General features: G+C 42.9%; 1 protein-coding gene across 11 annotated transcripts in view; it reads left to right on the top strand.

Moving 5' to 3' along the window:
* tns1b (tensin 1b) overlaps nucleotides 1–18,706 on the top strand; it is a 172,824-nt gene that overhangs the window by 73,392 nt on the left and 80,726 nt on the right. The window contains exon 1 of one of the 11 annotated variants that reach the window (XM_084362717.1): nucleotides 6,473–6,994. The exons of the other annotated variants lie outside the window; for them this stretch is intronic. Coding sequence (XP_084218843.1) covers nucleotides 6,974–6,994 — 21 coding nt within the window. The 5' untranslated portion in view covers nucleotides 6,473–6,973. Of the gene's footprint in view, nucleotides 1–6,472; nucleotides 6,995–18,706 lie in introns of those variants that run through there. 11 annotated transcript variants of the gene reach the window in all.

Here is an 18,706-nt window from a genome sequence, read left to right on the forward strand (position 1 = left end):
TTCCTGTGACTTAATTTACAGTTTAATTTCACAGTATTTGACCCAAGAAGTCTTTTTGTCCTCAAACTCCATTTTGTCTCGTTTCCTTCAGCAGCAGCTGTCAAGATCATTTGGCATGATTAACCTCATCCTCTGTTCCAATGACTTCCTTTTAGATACCACTCGTCCCCAGAGGGCTGATTTATCACACTGGCATTAATTGGTAGCTTCGGAAGCTGTGTCACCGCCGCAGAAGTCCAGCCAAGCTTTTTCTCAAGATCACATAGACTTTAGTGAAAGACCAGGCGTAAGGGATTTCAGTTTTTTGCTTACAGTAGAGTCCTGTTTAACTTTTCCTCTTCAGTGCTCATGCAACTCCTCTCAGACTAAATTCAGTTGCTGTTTATTTCTCAGTCTCTTCGTAATTAAATTTTAGGGACTTTAATCTAATCACGGCGCTAACTCCCTGATAGAGTGAGATAAACAGGCCATTAATAGAAAGACGCAGCACATTGTTCTTTGACAGTGAGTACAGGAGGCATTACATAACCCCAAGTGGAGCTTCAAAGATGTCAGCATGGTATCGAATCCCAGTAACAACATTAACAACTTCCTTCCTCCCTCCGTGCGGCGGCGACGGCTCTGCACGCAGTGAGAAATGGGAGTTACAGTAGGAAGGGGAGCGGTAAGGAGGGAGGCGGGGGGGAACTCCTTGTAAGAAAACATGCGAGAAGCCGTGTCGAAGTCATACCGCTGTGACAGAGCGAGGGCAGGAACCGGTGAGGGCGAACATGGAATGGATGAGGCGGGGTGATAATCAAAATGCTCCCTTGGGTCTGTGCCACGGTATCTGTGTGCACTGTATTTTTCAAGTCTGATCAAATGGAGAGCCAGCCAACAGCGCTGAAGCTAATTGAATTAGCGGTCACAGGACAGAACTCATGCTCGCTGCGCCGCCCTCCTCCCTATGACAGCGAGCGTTTGCGGGAACACGACAACAACAGGAGCACGTGACGAATCACACGGCCGCTAATTCGAGTTAGAAATCATGTTTCTGATTTTGGTTTCATAAAGACTTTCAATTAGTTTAAGTAGAGGATGAATATGTGCAGCCAAATGAGATGTCGAAGGTAATGCAGTCCTGTGAGGACAGTTCGACGACTTAAGAGCTGCATTAACTGATTTTTTTTGGTCCTCTGGTGGCGGCGTGACAAGCTGCAAACCACACGTTAGCAAACAGTTTGTCTTGGTGTCGTTTCTGGCCACCTGGGGGTTGATGAGGACGGTGCCACTGAACCATAACAGTAAAGTTGTAGGCAGTGTTGCCAACTTGGCCATTATCTCACTAGATTTAGTGACTTTTCGACCCTCTTAACGCCTTTCTGAAAAGCGACTTGTGACAAATCAGGGCCGGGCGATGTATCGATGTTGTTGTCTCTTCCTGGTTTTAAAGTTTTTAAAAATCTAGTTTACCAACTAGTTTACCTAGTTTAAATCTAGTACCAATACTGGTTTATTATTGATATTGTGGCATTAGGTCAAAAATATCTTGATACTTGATGTTGTCACCCAGTCTGAGGGCGCTTTTGAGGAGATTTCAAAATATCAACTTTTCATGATAGATATGTGATATTATTTTAAAGGGGCTCTGTGTATTAATCACGGGTTGCAGCATGACATGAAAACAGATCTTCTACGTGTCTCTCAGTCGTCCATACAAACCTCTGGATGATTTTGACGAGTGCCTCGTCTCAGTGCCGCTCTCTGCTCATGCTAACAGAGAGTAGCAACAGTAGCTAACCTTAGGTTAGAAATGGAGTCAGCTGACATAAACAAAACAGTTCCTCAGAGCCCCTTTAAGGCCATATGGGACCATCAGTCTGACCATCAGGGAAAAGGGAAATATATTCACATTATAACCCCGGCTGCTGCAGGAGTGGGAGTTTTGTTGTGGTGAGTTCATGGTTATGGTTGTTGGCTCTCGCTCTGACACTTTCTACAGTTTCTAAACATGCTAATAGTTTACTTGAGCTTCTCTCTCACTCTTTCTCTCCATAGCTTGTAAATATGCAGATACTTGATGCTTGATCTTCTCCCTTCCTTTGTAGATTTTTGGATCTTGTGCTGGCTACTTTTATTGGAAAAGAGTTGGCGAGGCTGTAGAACAAAACACTGAGCAGATCAATGCTTAAAATGCTGTGTAGAGTAAAGAGGAGCGATGGAGCTGATTGATAATTCTCTGTGGACTTGTCGACACATGCACCCTCAAAACAAAACATGCTGTTGTCTACTTACAGTCAAATATGACGTTGATAATGATGTCTTACATACTGATCTGTTGGGCTTCATGAAAAACAAAAACAACCGTCCATCAGCTCTCCTCGTTCCAGTCCATGAGTGAATGTATTACACAAGGAACGGTGGCTCATCGCCATGTATTTAGTAACTGCATGGTAGCGACATGTGCATAGATACAGCAGAGAAAACAAACAGGAACGCCCAACCTTTAACATGATGGAGTAATCAAGAGCTGCTGGAAAGAATGTCAACAACGGGCCAAGTGCATGCAGGAGACAGCGGTGGAAGGAATAAGTGAGGGGAAGGACTTCCTCGAGCGTACAGATGCATAAATTACACGCGATTTAATTTCATTGCCCAACAAAACTTTTTTTTATTTTTCTGTGCTGAGCATGCAGCCTCCTTTTTCCGGCGTCACTAAGCTTCTCCGACCACCACAACAGCTGCTGCTGCTGGAGGACACATCCTCTTTACATGCCGAAGGAGCTCGGAGACTCTTTCATTCATGTTCCCCCGCCCGTGTATATATCCTGGCAGGCTTTTGAATCTAAGTGACAGCTTTTCCATCTCATGCCTGCTTCCACTGTGTCTCAGCCCCTGCTGTCTAATCATGACCATCCAGGAGAAAAATCCATGTTAAATCTGGTCTGTCCGCCGTTTGGGCGTTGGTGAAACGTTCCACCGGGCGCTGGGGGACAGCGATGTAGTCAGTCATGGGAAAGCCTGAGTCAGACTCTTGAAACTGGACCTCACCCAGACAGCTCCCTCTCTCTATGACCCTCTCCTGCTTTCTGCCTTATTCTCCATTTAACTTTTAGTTTAACAGCTCCTCTGTCGGCTTTTTCTTCTTCTGCGCTCGTCTCTTTCTTCCCCTCTCATGCAGTAAATCTGTTCCTCTGTTCAGGTTTACTTATCACATAACATTTCTGGAAGAGACACCGTGTTTTTCATGACAGCCCAGTGATAGGTGTGTTTGTCCGGCCACATACAGGAAGGATTCATGTTGATATCTGAGTGAAAGAGAGAACGATTTATTGATATAAAGGGTTATTTCACAGCTGGAAAGATGGCGTTCTCATATAACTGGGCTGTCTATACCATAGAAAGACACAAATCATTTTGAAATAGTTGCTACCTGACCAGAAAAAACAGAGAGAAAAGTTGTGTAGTTCTTCCTTTTGCTCAAAAAGTTAGAAAACCTACAACAACCAGAATGCACCAGGCCACATGGACCAGTAGATAGCTGCTGCAGTCAGGTTGATAAACAGGAGTGAAGATGAATCCACCATTTATTCCCAAAAGTTAGAAAGTCATCTCTGAGCTCTCCTCCCGTCAGTAAATGGCTCCGGATCAGAACAGAATCTGATGTGTCTGTTTATTCCTCAGTGCCTGGCTCAGCTCCCAACATAACCGTCTGCAGAAGTTTTATGTTTTGTTTTGATAGCGAGCAGCGGAAATTACATGTTGTACATTTGAAGGATTAGTTGATTGTTGAGTCTCGTTTCCAACTCGTCAAGTAACTGATGCTTTTGGATGGTAGTTTGGGCTGGCCACCAGTGTTTGACGAGTTGGGAATGAGACTCAACAATCTTGTAATCCTGTCTTTTTCAGACTAATACGAATAATCCTTGGCCTCACTAGAACAAAATCAAAAAAGTGGCGTGTCCTCAAACACAGGCTGATAACTTTCCCACGCTTTACAGTCCCGAACATACAAACACGTAGCTCTTGGTTCGCACTGAGTATACTGCCTCATACCCACATGGACAAACACAGACAGCAACAAAACAAGGGGGTTTCCCAGCTCCCCTCAGATCAGCCTGGTCCCTACATTAAAGGTGTGCATCATAAACAAGCGTGTTGTTGTGTTACTGTAAACCATATGTCTCCTCTCTGGCAGCCCTCCCTTCCTTCCTGGCTCCTTGTCATTAATAGCGAATTAAATAACGCTTACTGAGCCGACATCTGGCGAACAGCTAAAGGTGTTACTTTCGGAGCGACCTTCCATGTAATTACTTCCGAGAAACATCAAAGACGGCGGCCATTCTTTCCATGTTGCGGCATCATACTTAATGCGCCACAAATTTGTACCCGGCATTCTTCAGTAATGTCCCTTTTGTTGGCTACTGGATAATAGCTGGTGAGGGTGTGGAGACGAATTTAAAATGCCAGAGCGCTTACTTTAAGACTACCTCCAGGTGAGATTAAAGCCAGGCTTTGTAAGCTGCTAATCAATATCTTTATTGGCAGTTTTACTGATTTGATTCAGCGTCATTTTCAGCAGTGGAAGCTTGAAGTATCACAGGACAAACTTTAGGGTTTTTTTGAACGTTTGATGACTTTTTCTTTGTACACAAAAGACTTATTACTCTCGAGCTTTGTTCACAGATTCATGGATGGTGATTTGCTTGTTGACCAATAAACAATTACCAGTTTAAAAGGCATCCGCATGTGGGTGAGCTCATGTGCCCTTTGAGCCAATTTCTGAGTCCTTCAGTTCGTTATTTCTCAGCAGGAATACACGAAAACTTGGATGGATGATGGCTCTCAGCCCAGAATGGACCCCATTAACTTTTTTTTTCTTCCACTTTCTTTAAAATTAAGCAGTCATAGGTGGTTTAACATTTAGATTGATACAGGGCTGTCGAGTTTCGTTTTGGATTAGGCTTGATTAGACTGTTGGGCTTTGGTGTTTTGAGTTTGAACTTGACAGCACCATCACCAGAAAAGGGCCCTGTACCTCAAGTCAGGAGCAAATTTGTTTGCAGCTTCTATAAAAAGCTTGATGTAGCTTATTAGATTTAATGAACGTAGTCGTTTATACAGAACAGCTGTTTTAAATGTCAGAAAATGAGGCATTTCATGTCAGCAGACAAAGGATCAATACAAATTTAAAGCTGCAACAAAAGATTATTTTCATTGCCAAATAAGTTGTCCGTCACTTTCCGATAGATTCATTAGTGATTTTGTTCCATAAAAGGATAAAATAATTATGATTAGTGTTCAACGAAGCCTAAAGCTAAAACCAAGAAGGAGCAGAATACAGAATCAGGCTGATCTGATTATATATCATTAATATATAACAGTACAAAGTACATTAAGTACTACGATATATAGGAGAGGGTAATACACTCCACTAATAAAGTCAGAATTTAAATGGTATCCTGGTGTGCACTCGAATATTGATTTCCTTTTTAACTGCTGTGATTTGCTCTGTACTGGCTGCACCAAGAAGAGAAGCACTGCTGTCTCCTCTGCTGTCAGAGAGGAGGAAAGAAACCAGAACACATCCACACTTAAGACACTGGACTCAGAATAGTTGTAGTAGTTAGTAGTTAAAAGATTGTTGATGACAAACTGATTAATCGTTGCAGCTGTTTACAAATTTAAAAGGGAAACTTTCTTGCAGGTCAAACTGTATCTAACAAACAGGGACAGAAGTCAGTGATCAGCAGTTTCCTGGACTTCCTTACTGTTACTGTTACTGTGCTCTGCAGTGCCGTGCGTGTTTCCAGCTCCTAATCTTAAGTTCACATGCGTATCTCATCATATCAGCCTATCAGGACACAGTCTGTGGATTTATTGGCGTTTGCGAGTCTGAAAGACAGACCGAGCTGCTGACTGATAACTATGTATCTCCACGCTGCTGTTGACACTGTTTGACTTTGGAGTTTGCCGTGAAGTCAATGGATTCATTCATGGTTGGCGTCTGTCTCTCTGCAGCTGTAGAGGGAGTGTGTGAGTATAAGTGTGTGTGTGTGTGTGTGTGAGAGAGAGAGAGAAAGTCAGGGGTGGACGAGAGAGAGAGAGAGAGAGAGAGGGGGGGCGACTCATATTTAACCTGTAACTTGAGAAGCTGATAACAAGGAGAGAATGAAGAATGAGCTCGTGAGGACGGAGTGTGTGTTGGTGTGTGTGTGTGTGTGTGTGAAAGAGAAAGAGAAAGACAGTGAGACAGAGAAAGAAAAGAGCCTTTTTCCTTTTTGTTTCACCAATCTCACGTCCCGTCTCCCTCCCCTCCTCCCTCCTGATCTCCCTGGGAAATTCACTTCACAATATTTTTTCCCCTTTTCTCGTTGCTCGTGTGTCTCCTCCGTTTGGGAGGGAGGGTGAAAAACGGTCTGAAACAAGAGGGGAGGAGAAAAGAGAGGGAAACGGCTATAGCTTCGTAGCCAGACTTTGCCTTGCTTATTCAGCGCTGAGTGCTGCACTGCGCCGTTTCCAGTTGTGGGGATGTTGAGATTTGCCTTTGGCTGCACTTCTTCCCCACACATAAAGACTCTTTAGACATTTTTATGCTCATTTTCTTGGAGGAGGAGGAGTGAGAGAGGGAGAGACCAGCCAGACCTATTAGCCCGGAGCCTGAAACACACACACCGACTCTCTCACTCTCTCTCTCTCTCTCTCTCTCTCTCTCTCTCTCTCGCTCTCTCTGTGACACACACACACACACTTGTACACTCCTCCAGCTCCGCGCTGCACCAAGGTAACAGTGAGTGGATTTTTTAGCTTTAGCCATCTGGACGGAGCGACAGAGGAAAAGCCTCTCTGCTGCACAGAGAGGGGGGAAAAGGGAAAGGACGATGCAGCACTAAAAAGAAAAAACCAAATAAAAAAAAAACACACAAGGCGGACAGAGAAAAACCCAAAGAGTGACAGAGAGAGAACGACACACACACACACACACTGAGACAGGATGGCCACCGCAGTGTTTCAGGTAAGGAGTGTGTGTTGAAGGCTGGCTTGTCCCAAGTGTTGGCTGTGCACAGCAAAACCCTCCGCAGTATGGATCGGCTTGTATTCGGAGGGAGGTAGAGAAAAGCTTGGATATTGTCAGATGTGTGTTTTCTCAGGCTTGTATGTAACCTGGCAGAGGTGTGGTGCCAGTGTTGGTTCATGTTTGCAGGTTTTAACTGTATGTGAGCGATTCTGCTCTGCTCTTGCATCTGCATTCATACAGTAGACGTACAGTTTGTGATGTGCATTTTTGTTATGGATAAGTGCACTCTGACTCCTGTGTGTCCGCTTTGGCTCGCATGGATGACAGGAATGTGTGGAAAGGAGCATGTCAGAGCGATGGATTGGATATTTGTGATTGTTGGATCAGTGCAGAGTTTGTGTACATGAAGCGCTGCTTGTTTCTGGAGTGCTCATGTCTGTGTGTGGTCTCCTCGGCTTACCATGTTTTGTGGCTGGTGGCCCATGGTCATGGCTGGAATGACAGTGGTGGCGTATGTCTCCTCTTGTTTTCAGTCTTCTCTTCTCCTCTCTTCTCAGCACATTTTGAAGAAGGGACATTTGTGTTCAAAAGTGCTTCGCCATCCTTCGATAATGTCTTATATTTTCTCATGTGAACCAGAAACCGTGTGTGTGTGTGTTAGCTTTCTCCCACTGATGTCAGTGTTGGTGTGTCTTGCAGCCGCAGTGTTTCACAATAGGACCTCGCAAAAAGTTGTTGCACAGAGATCATCGCCCCGGGCGTGAGAAAACCCGACAGCACTTTGGGAATTTTTGGCACGTAGACTGAGTTACAACTGCCTCCAATTTGCTGCAAATTGAGGAGAAAAAGAATAAGTGCATAGTGTGAAAACATAGGGAGTATTCTTTAACAGATTAGCAAAGCAGCACTGTACGCTCACAGCTGTGATTATCCCTGTTAACCCTGTCCGTGTGGGTGTCTGGATTCTTATTGGATTTATTTTTTTTTTGCAGGATGTGGAGCTGCCAGGACCACATTATGCTCTGTTTACTCCTTCAAATATGGCTCTAATGAACGCATTAATGTACTGTAGACTGTTAGGTCTCATTTGTTATGTACGGTATGAACCCTGTCACCTCACAGTGTGAATAGACTATACTGTACATGGGAACTTCATTAGATGAGCTCAGAAGCCGACCAGCTCTCCTCTTGTGGAGCTGGTTTGTGGTAATTTGATTAAAGACGTTATTCAGGGTTATACCCCGTGTGAGCAGGGTTAGGGTTACTTATTAAGGATGTTTTTTTGGTTGTCACTTTGACGAGGGGCCAAAGTGTTTGTGTAAAGTGTATGTCAATGAAATGACAAACCTGTATCAGTGGATTGATTGGTGATTGACGGCCACTTGAGGGCAGCACAACAAGCTGCAATCACAACATTGAAGAACAGTATTATCACCTTATAAAATTGTTATGGCTAATGTAGCTAACAGTTCTTTTTCTGTTTCCAATCCGCCTGATAACACATCTCAATATGGATCGTAATAAGCTAGTTTCAAAGTTGACTTATGACTATGGTCATTTTATCGATGAGGACGAGCTCGTGTCTGTCTGATTTTCAGCCCTTTTCACTTTTTCAACAGCTGTCTGCAGATCCTGTGTATGAGAGTAATGAGAATGAGCCGTGACCGTAAAGTTGTGGGTCTTAAAATCAAAACAATCAGCTTAAAGACGCTAAAACACCATCGATACAGCTGAGGTGAACTGCAGAGTCGATTTCACGTCACATTGATCCTTTGATCCGTTGTTAAAATATGACATTTTGATTTGAACACATTAAATGTTGTATGATAATGCAGGGACTCCTCAACTTCTACAAGTCAAGGACCTCCAGAAAAGAAATACATTAAGCATTAGACCTCCTGTTTGAGAGGTCTATGAAGGTCTTCATGTCAACCAAAAAAATGCAGTCAATCAAAATCGCCAGCTGTTTCTTTCCTTGTTGCTCAAACATCCGAAAAAATTTAATCAAAGTTGCTGGAGACCCCCTACCACCCACCCAAAACCCCCCTGTTGGTCCCCCCGCCCCAGTTTGAACACCACTGCTGTATTGTGTAATAGTTGACATCAGTCTCATCGTGACTGGTAAGATGTGTGACCCACACATTCCTTGGAAGCAGCCCTTGTCCAACATAAATGTAACACAGCACTGTCCTGCCCGGACAGCCGCATTACCCACAAGTCCTGGTTGTGTGGGAATGGCGTACATCCACTGGCAGCGTGCCCGCGGCGGACTGGATTTCAGAGGAGACATTTTTCATCATTACCATCTGCCCGGCAAACAGTGCTCCAGTCAACCTCCGTCCCTCCTTTAGGCAACGCTTGATAGATGCCTGACCACAGTCACACACAAGCACACATGCAGCCAGGACAGGCACATAGAGAGGTTTGGGAAGAGTGTGTGTGTGTGTGTGTGTGTGTGTGTGTGTGTGTGTGTGTGTGTGTGTGTCTGTGTGTGTGTGTGCGTTCCTGGGATTAGGGATAAGGCAGTGGTCCATGACCATATAAAACCACCAGCATGAATTCTCATGCTTCTCTGCTGATGTAATCCCTTCTCGGTGTGTGTGTCTGTGTTTCAGACACAGTTTAACCTCCTGCCTTCCTATGTAATGTAAAAGAGAGTGTTTTATTGTTTTTCTCATTGATACAAAACACACTGCGACTGTGCAAAGTGCTTGTGTTTGATGGATGTCGGTCTTAAAAAACTCGATATAAAACTGGAAGCTTTGTTTCACTTCACAACGCCACAGAGACCGTCGTCTCTTTTCCTGTTTCCCCCTTTCATTTAGATATGGATGTACGGAGTGTGAACAGCAGTTTTAAAGATATCCATCAGTGATGCTTAATGTGTTGAAAGGGCTCGATCTGTATTGTTAGATCTTCCCTGCGTTCATTTAAACAAAACAAATGTGTAGAAGGTACATGCCAGTAGTTATGCTAGCTCCTAAGTTGATTTACCCGAGGTAGCCGTCAAGACTAGCTTGGTTTGGCTCGGTTACATGATGCTGGGGCTCCGTGTAATCGCCCTTCCAGCATATTTCAGTCCGTACAGCCACATGTCTAGTTGTCAAGTAACCTCATGTCAGACTGTGATTATTCCCTTTTAAGATACGTCTGAAATCCAACTTCTGCTACTCTCTCTGCTCCTGCTGCAGTACGGACCAGACACTTTCAGTTTCTAATTGTAGAGATAAGTATTTATATGACATGCTGAAACATTGACCCCAACAACTGTAGCTGACGCCCATAGACGAGCTGTAAAGTGACATTACACGCCAGTTGTGATGCTAGCTCCTCGTCAAGGCTAGCCTGGTTTAGACAAACTAGCATCTGCTAACACTTTCATGGTAATATACTGAACAACAGAATGCTCTCTTTTATGTCTGCACAGCTGCTTGGCGATGCTGGAGCTCCGTATAGTTGCACTTTCCAGCAGATTTCAGTCTGTATAACCATACGTAGTTGTTTGGCAACCTCATGTCAGCCTGTGATCAGGCTAACCCGTTTTTAATCAAGACAAAGTTTTACGCAGATGTCTGATGGGACAAAATGATGAAGTTATGACATTTTATATCCTAAAGATCAAAGGTCATCTTCACTTCAACATTCTGGCCATCATTCAACACTATAGCTCAAGAAAAGCAACTTGACTGGTGTGCGGAGGCGTAAAACAAGGCGGTTGTTCTGGTTTTATTTGGTAGACGTTGGATGGATGACTGAGATAGAGATAGATAGATAGATAGATAGATAGATAGATAGATAGATAGATAGATAGATAGATAGATGGATGGATAGATAGATGATCAAAATGTGTGCATCCTTTGAATTTCTTGTATCCTTACAAAACGCCCTGCAGGACTGAATTGTGTGCACAGCAGTTTGTTTATACCTTTTGTCCTCTGGACTGAATGCTGGCACATGCTGTGAACCTGCAATACATTAGCAACATAAATAACCTATAGCTGTGCCAAAGCATCATGCCTTACAGTCGGGCTTTTAGTATAATTAATAGCATCCAATGAGGGCACAGTAAAAGCTTCGCATTTTTCAAGGGCGTCTCATAATGCCTCGCTTATGGTAGTTACTTAGCAGGTCGTCTGGCACACATGAGAAACTGCTGTCATAGGCCCAGAGGAAGGCGTTTAAAGAGTGTATGAAGGAACGTATCCGGAGACTGATGTTGCAGTTAAAGCGAACACTGGACTCCTTTTTAGAATTTACTGCTTTCAGGCTGTAACTTCTCAGCACCGTCGAGACACCACAAAGCCCACCAACTTGGACCAGAACACGCCCTTCCATTCACTCAGAGCTGATGTAATGTTTTTCGGTTTAATTGTTTGGTTTTTCTTTTGCGCTACAAATCAAACTCACTCCGACCGAAATTGAGCACCGAACCAGGTTTTGTATTTCAGACTTTTTTTGGGGTAGAAAGTTGTGATCGCTCAAGCTCGACTCTGAATGAAAACCACTTTACCGCAATCTCTGTTTGTCCTTCGGTGGTGCCAGCACACTCAGACGAGAGCTTTCTGCAGACCCTCACAGTCTAATACCCCTTAAATAGAGAAAGTCTTTATAATGCCCCTCAAAAGAGGAACATTATACTGCAACATTTAATGACGGCTAATCTTTTAAATGACTCCATGCAATCAAGCTTGAAGCCTGGTATAATGGCTCTCATAGTCGAGGAACGTATTTAGAAAGAAGGAGAAAAAAAGCCTCTCCCAGGCTTCGACGCGGCTTTATAGTTTGGCCGCTTTACATTTTTGATCGCCAGACGACATCGTTCTCCATTTGCAGAGACAACACCAAGATGGCTGCCCAAACAAACGGCTCTGCTGTCTGCGTATCACATGTTCTAGCTTTAGTAGAGGACGTCGTACCGTTGAGGATGGCCTTACTTGACCCTTGCATGGCTCCGTCTCAGGAACACAGACCTGGTTGTGCTTCAAAGCAACATGATGCTTATTGAATGTGGCTCCTCCGATGAAACTCAGCTGAAGTTTTGTTATGTTTTAAGCCATGTGGAGAGTTTTCAGTTCACAGATCTATAGATTTATTCAGCTTTTGTTGCCCTGATGCCCTGAGATACACAGGCTGTTGGTGAAGAGCCTTTTTCTGGTTAAATTTGTGGGGGTTTTGGAGATAAGTGCCCCTCCAACTGGTGAAACTTAACGTCACATGGACATTAATCTTTGTTTTAGATATCTGTGTATTGTATGGAACAGTATGGACACTCTTGTATCAGTTTGGTACCCAAAAGTATAGGATAAAAACAAGGTTCATGGTTTGAATTTTCCAACAATTAACAGAGAAACGTTCGTGTCTGTTTTCAATTTCAGTCATAAAACCATCTAAGGGTAATTTTGCCTTGTAACTGGTTCGGAGGATGATTAGTCTGTTTTGCCATCTGAGTAGTTTGGGGAAGAGTCAGTCTCTCCGTCTTCTAGAGCTGGGTATCACCACTGATTATTCAATTCAAACATCATCGTATTTTATGGCTGGACCTTGTCCGGTCAACGTGTGAAAGTGTGGTCGAGTCGTTACTGGGTCAGTCGTCGAGTTTACGATTTGATTCCATGGTTATAAAATGCTCACGTGCAAAAATACGGCAACACATTCCTTTGTCTTCCTTGTTGTCGTGCAATAACTTAGGAATGAGTCGCAGGCAATTTGGTGAAACACCCGTAAACACTCACCGAGGACGAAAGAGGAAACAGTTCGGTGTAAAGTGACGCCCCCCTGGGGATGTAATAACCGTTGGCTCTAATGAATTTTGCAAATGCAACAGCCAATGGGGGAATGCTAACACTTGACTGTCTCGACCAATGCTGTAACTTCATCACTCAATCAGTCAGCCATGGACAAATGTGTTTGTAGTTCTGGCCCCCCTGCTATCAAATGTTGACCAATTAATTTTAGATCTACAGGATGATGGAGGAAGTCACCGTTTGTCAAGACTGTGTGTCAAAGCAAATCTGTTATATGGAAATATTTTGCTGTAGCTAAATTGGAAAAAGACAGAGAACTGAGGATGTTGTAGTTTAGTGGTTTTCCCCCCTGTGAGCTGACCTGCTCCACGACCCGGCTCCCAGTTTTGACTGTGTTCAGTGTGTTTGTTCAGGAGGCAGCAGAGAGACGAGGGTTCATGATGTCATATTTCAGGACTTCACCTCCAACACCACACTAGTCTGTTTCTATCCCGAGTCATTTTCTTTGGATTTCAGTTGTTGATTTTAATTCGTCGATGTAAATCTGATGGACTTTGACGCGCGGCCATCACTTTGAACCTCCGTGGTCACATATATTACATCACTGCACACGGCTACTTTTGAGATTTATGGCAGATTTGGAGAGAAGCAGCTCCTGGCTGTTCTCTAAACGCCTCAACTCAGAAGTTATTGGAAAACAGTGGAACAGCCACCGGGAAGGAATGGAGTGGGCGGGGGCTTTTTTTCCACCCTGTTTTTCCCCCTGCAGGTTTCCTAAACTAACAGGTTTAGACTTCCTTTCATCAGTGCGTTTGATAACATCTTTATGACTTCGATATAATAATCGTTTCTTAGCTCTTGTTCCAAAACGCCTTATACTGTCCGGTCCCATGTGTTTATCAAAAAAACTCATACACCATCTGTATTGGTGTGTTTTGTCTTCAATCCTGTCCATAGATGAGTTTGAACATATTGTTTTTATGAATTATGAAAGAAAATGCACTTTTTTTACTGTAAAAAATTAAAATATTAAGACTTTGCATGCTACATCTACTGAAACACTTGAGTTAAAAACAGCTGAAACTGCAGTTTCCATATGATTGAGCATCCATGTGAACGCTATGTGAAATATGTGCCGTGTATGTGTGTTGGTGTGTGTGTGTGTGTGTGTGCCAGCAGCGAACCAAGAGGGGTGGAGAGGTTATTTTCTTTTTTTTTTTCTTCTTCTTATCAAGCCTTCATGTCTCTCAGAGGAATGTTTATAGAAAGCAGACCCGTTTCCTTAGATTGGCCAGAAAGCCCTCATATTGTTGTTTGCTTTCCGTGGCTGATTGATGGGGAAGGGGGCTTGGTCTCGATCAGAAAGACAGGAAACATCAGTGCCAGGTTCCCAAATCTTTACAAGCAGCTGCGACTTGAGGACCGGCATGCTAAAAGATGAGGAGACGTTTGTCTGGAACAACATATAAGATGCGTTTAGCTTCCCATGTTTTGGATGACGTGACTTTTTCTATAAATGATCATGTTCTCTGTTACCAACGTGGATTTCTACGCCGAAAGAATACCGTGAAGACTTATTTTAACTTTAACTGCTGTGTAAATGCTGCAAATCAAAATGTAATGGTCCAGCTTGTTTATGACCTGATAATGGCAGTGTTGATTTTTGCCTTTCAGGACATATTATTAATATTTATTATAGTAATATTTGTGCTGGAAAGGCCGGTGCAGCAGTGATTAATGCCTGCAGGAGTCTGGCTATGCAGATCTGAGAGCGTATCAATATTCTTTCAGTCGATTTCAAGCTCATATTGGATGTCAAAGCTCCTGAGTGACAACACAATACGGTGCAAAGAGAGAATCTCACAAATAACTCTTACATAATCTCTTTTCTAACATTTCCCATATACGACTTGATGCGAAAACCATTTTGTAAGGAGTTGAAAGAAGATTATATAGGAGGCAGAGGAGAGACTTTGGCGGGATTAAACGTGAAACCCAAACCTGCTCATCCATCTGTCATTAGATACAGTAAAGTGTGTGGGTGTGAGGGTGGGTTATTGTGGTTGTAAGATCCTTGCATGTTAACATAACGCTGTGATATTCCTCCCTTCGAGGGGCTTTTTTTTCCCTCCTGAAGTTAGCAGCTCATCTTGTCGTGGTGTGTTAAATGTCAGCACAGGCTCGTCTCAGCTTGTCCAATTTCCCTCCTCACAACAACACGCTGAGGCACTCCTCATGCAGCGTCGATACAGCCAAAACAAAACACTGTCACCACACAGTCCATTTCATAGCTGTTCTGGAGCTTCTAGTCATATCGCATGATGTTCGTCCACAAATGGGAACACGGCTGCCAGAATAAATGCTGGAAATGTACATGTAAGGTTCAGTTTAACTTCTCACAGTTCTGTGCTTATGAACTGGTTAGGTTTCTTAACAGAAAGCACTTGGTTAAGGTTAGTAAAGGATTGTGTTTTGGCTCTGAGTATCTGGTTCGGGCGCCACAAACGCGGCTAGAAAATGTCCCCAAATCTCGCCAAAGAAATATTCAGTGGTTTCACACTTACAAATATTGAAACAGGCACGAACAGCTGTTGGAACTATCCAGTGGTTTCATTTTTACCAATGCAGACGTGCTGTCTTGAACAGCGATCCCTCGCTTGGTAGCCGCCTGATATCTCATTAAAAATATTAGATGGTTTCACGCTGAAAAAATTTCAAACTTTGTCTCGAACAATGGTTAAAACTATCTAGTGGATTCAGGCTGACAAACTTTGAAATGCCATCTTGAACAGCGGTCTCTCACTCTGCAGCCATCTGACATCTATTGACATCAAATGTTGACATGCCGTCTCTAAAAGTGATCAAAAACACCCAGTGATTTCACACTTGCAAATACTGAAACTCTGTCTTGAACAGTGGTCTCTTGCTTTGCAGCCGTCTCATCCTTCATGCAATGTTAACGTGATATGAGGCGTTTTAGATGTTTTGATATGATTCATATGAAGCTTGTCTGAGGTTTGCAGAAAAGTAAAATGTCAACATTTTTGAACATTACACACGACCCCGTGCCTTCTGGGCGACTCCGTTTGCTGATGAAGCTCATTCGATATGATTGAAAGCTCCAAACCAGCCGCTAAATGGACCCTGTGGTGAGATTGCTTTTGTCAGCTACATCCCATTTCTTCTTGAGCCCAGCGCAGTGATATGAGATTATGGTTGAGGCTGTGGTGAATCCTGCCCTCTACAATGTTAACTATTAGTTACCACAATAACTGTGAGAGCCACAATATCATATCATGTGGTCACTTCTCTGTGTGTTTAAGGGTACAGTGGAAGGCATACATCAAGATGTTTCATATTCTTTGGGACGAGTTTCTGACCTGGCAGTCGGTCCTGTGGTTTACGGGTAGAATAAACTTTATAGTCCCTCTCCACTCAAATAATATGTCCTGCTTATTGTTGGACATTTGACCGTAACTGCGGACGTTTCCACCTTCTTCTGCTGAAAAGGGGAAGTTTCTCTGCGCTGACCTTAAATCTCAGTTCAACACATGTTCGTACAAGATGATTTGTGACATTAAAAACTAGTCTAATCACATGATTTAAAACCCCAACAGACTTCTCAGTAGGAGACATCCAGTCATGTCCAGCTGTTAAACTTTTAAAATAAACAATATTTGGATATGTGAGAGAGAAGCAGATGCTTTTTAAAGAATTTTTAATGAGGTAATTGATGTTTTATTGTGAAAGAACTATCAGACGCAATTTATTATACCAATAATTTTAACTTAAAACATACCTGAAGAGCATCTTTAGTATTTTCCCTGATATACACCACTTCCTTTAGCTCGTTACTCCTACAATCTTTTTCCGTTTAAGTCCGTCCTGTCTGACTTGTTCTGTCTGTCCGCGCACACCCGTTCCTAACATCTCCTGTGGGTGAGCAGATGTCCAATGACATCATGTGGAAAAATGTTTTCATCCTAACATTGTCACTAAGAAACAAAATGTGCAGATGCTGTCAGACCATTATTCACTTTTGACAGGGGCTGGAGTTTCCCCCCCGGTGTCTTTTCTTTTAGCTAAGCTAAGCTAAACACCTCCGAGACATTTCTGTGTCCTGCACGTGCTGAGATGAATTAGATATTGATCTTCTCATCTGTCTCGGGGTAAGACTGCAAACAAGCACTTTGCCCAAAAATGTTGAGTTGCTTTAGTACAGAGTGGCTTTAAATGGGATTGGCAGTGAAAACACATTAAATCAGTTTGCTGCTCATCAGAAACAGCACAGCAAGAACCAGCTCTTTAAGTGGGACTTTCATTAGTGATGGAAAAAGTAAGTCATACTTCAGTAAAAGTAAAGATATCATGTTAAAATATTAGTTTGGTAAAGGTGAACATCACCCATATGAATAGTACTGGAGTAAATGTCTTAAAGTACCTGATATTAAATGTACTTAAGTATCAAAAGTCATTTTCTGGCAATATATATCAACAGTACAAATATATCAGGCTCTGATGTAGCATGTAATCTGTAACTTGTAACTAGTAGTGTAGTAATGTAGTGGATTGGAAGTATAAAGAAGCAGAAAAAGGAAAAAACACCTCAAAATTGTACAGAACTTGAGTAATTGTACTTATTTACATTCCATCAGTGGAAACAAACAAGTTCTTAGTGTAACTTGGATGATTACAAAACACTTATTTTATCCAGGAAAGTAACTAAGTACAATTACTCTGTACAGTTACACATTCAAGGTGCTTTACTTACTTACTTTATGCTACTTTCCACTTTTACTCCACTACATCTCAGTAGTAATTTCATATTCGAGTAAAAGCCTGAATGTATCTGATGTTAAATGTACTTAAGTATCAAAAGTACAGGTAAAAAAAACAAGTATTTACATGTATGTATATACTGTTTACTATGGGCCTACTACTACTAATCAAATCACTGGTTTTAATTAATACATTTAAAAGTGTTGTACTTTGGCTCTGATGCAGCGTGTAATCTGTAAAGTAACTAGTAACTAAAGTTAGTAGTAAAAAGTACAATATTTGCCTTCAAAATGTAGTGGAATGGAAATATAAAGTACCAGAAAACAGAAGTACTCAAGTAAAGTACAAGTACCTCAAAATATACTTAGTTACATCCCATCAGTGACTTTAACTGTGGATGTCAGAGGCGCTCATGCCCCCTGAACCCTGCTCCTTCACGGCTGCCGCCTCCACCCTCTCCACCCTCCTCCTCGTCCTCCGCCACTTGGCGCGGTGCCAGACAGTGAGAGCCGTGCCGAATGTGTAAATTAGCGTGCTGGTAAATACGGGCTCCGAGCTGAAAGCGCCTGGGAAGGGAACGTGACCCCCGCTGTAGCTCTGGAACAAAAGAAACAAGCCGTAGCTTCTCCCCTCTCCACGCCAGTCAGTCCTGTCCAACAAAGGCCGGGTGAGAATGAGCAGGCGCTCCGGGTCGGCAGAGGGGCCGCCTGAGTCCCGGCCGTGGAGAAGAAACATGGCAGGGACATACAGAGGCTGTCGGATCCCTCTGGGGCTCAACGTACTCACACACAGGCTGAATTACATAATGTCCTTTATTATGTTTATTATCTTCATATTAGTTTAATCTTGTACAGTTTTATCTCCGCTTGGTTATTTGCTGCTGCAGTGACGTTGATCTTAATCTTTATAAAGTATATGCAGGCTCGCTCCTTGACGCTTTCATTAACAGTGTCCTCTCATTAAAGGGACAGTTCACCCCAAAATCAAAAACACGTATTTTATCTTCCTGCCTGTGGAGCAAATTAACCATCTACATTGTTTTGTTGAGATATCAGCAGTACAGATCTCTGGCTTCCTCAAAATATAAAGGAACTATGTGGCACTCAGCTTGTGGTGCTCAAAGCGCCACAATAATACATTTTTTAAAAACTCAACAGCAGTGTCTCTATTCAGATTATCATGACCC

Source organism: Pagrus pagrus, assembly GCF_965226575.1.
Source record: "Pagrus pagrus genome assembly, chromosome: 9".
NCBI classification, from domain to species: Eukaryota; Metazoa; Chordata; class Actinopteri; order Spariformes; family Sparidae; genus Pagrus; species Pagrus pagrus.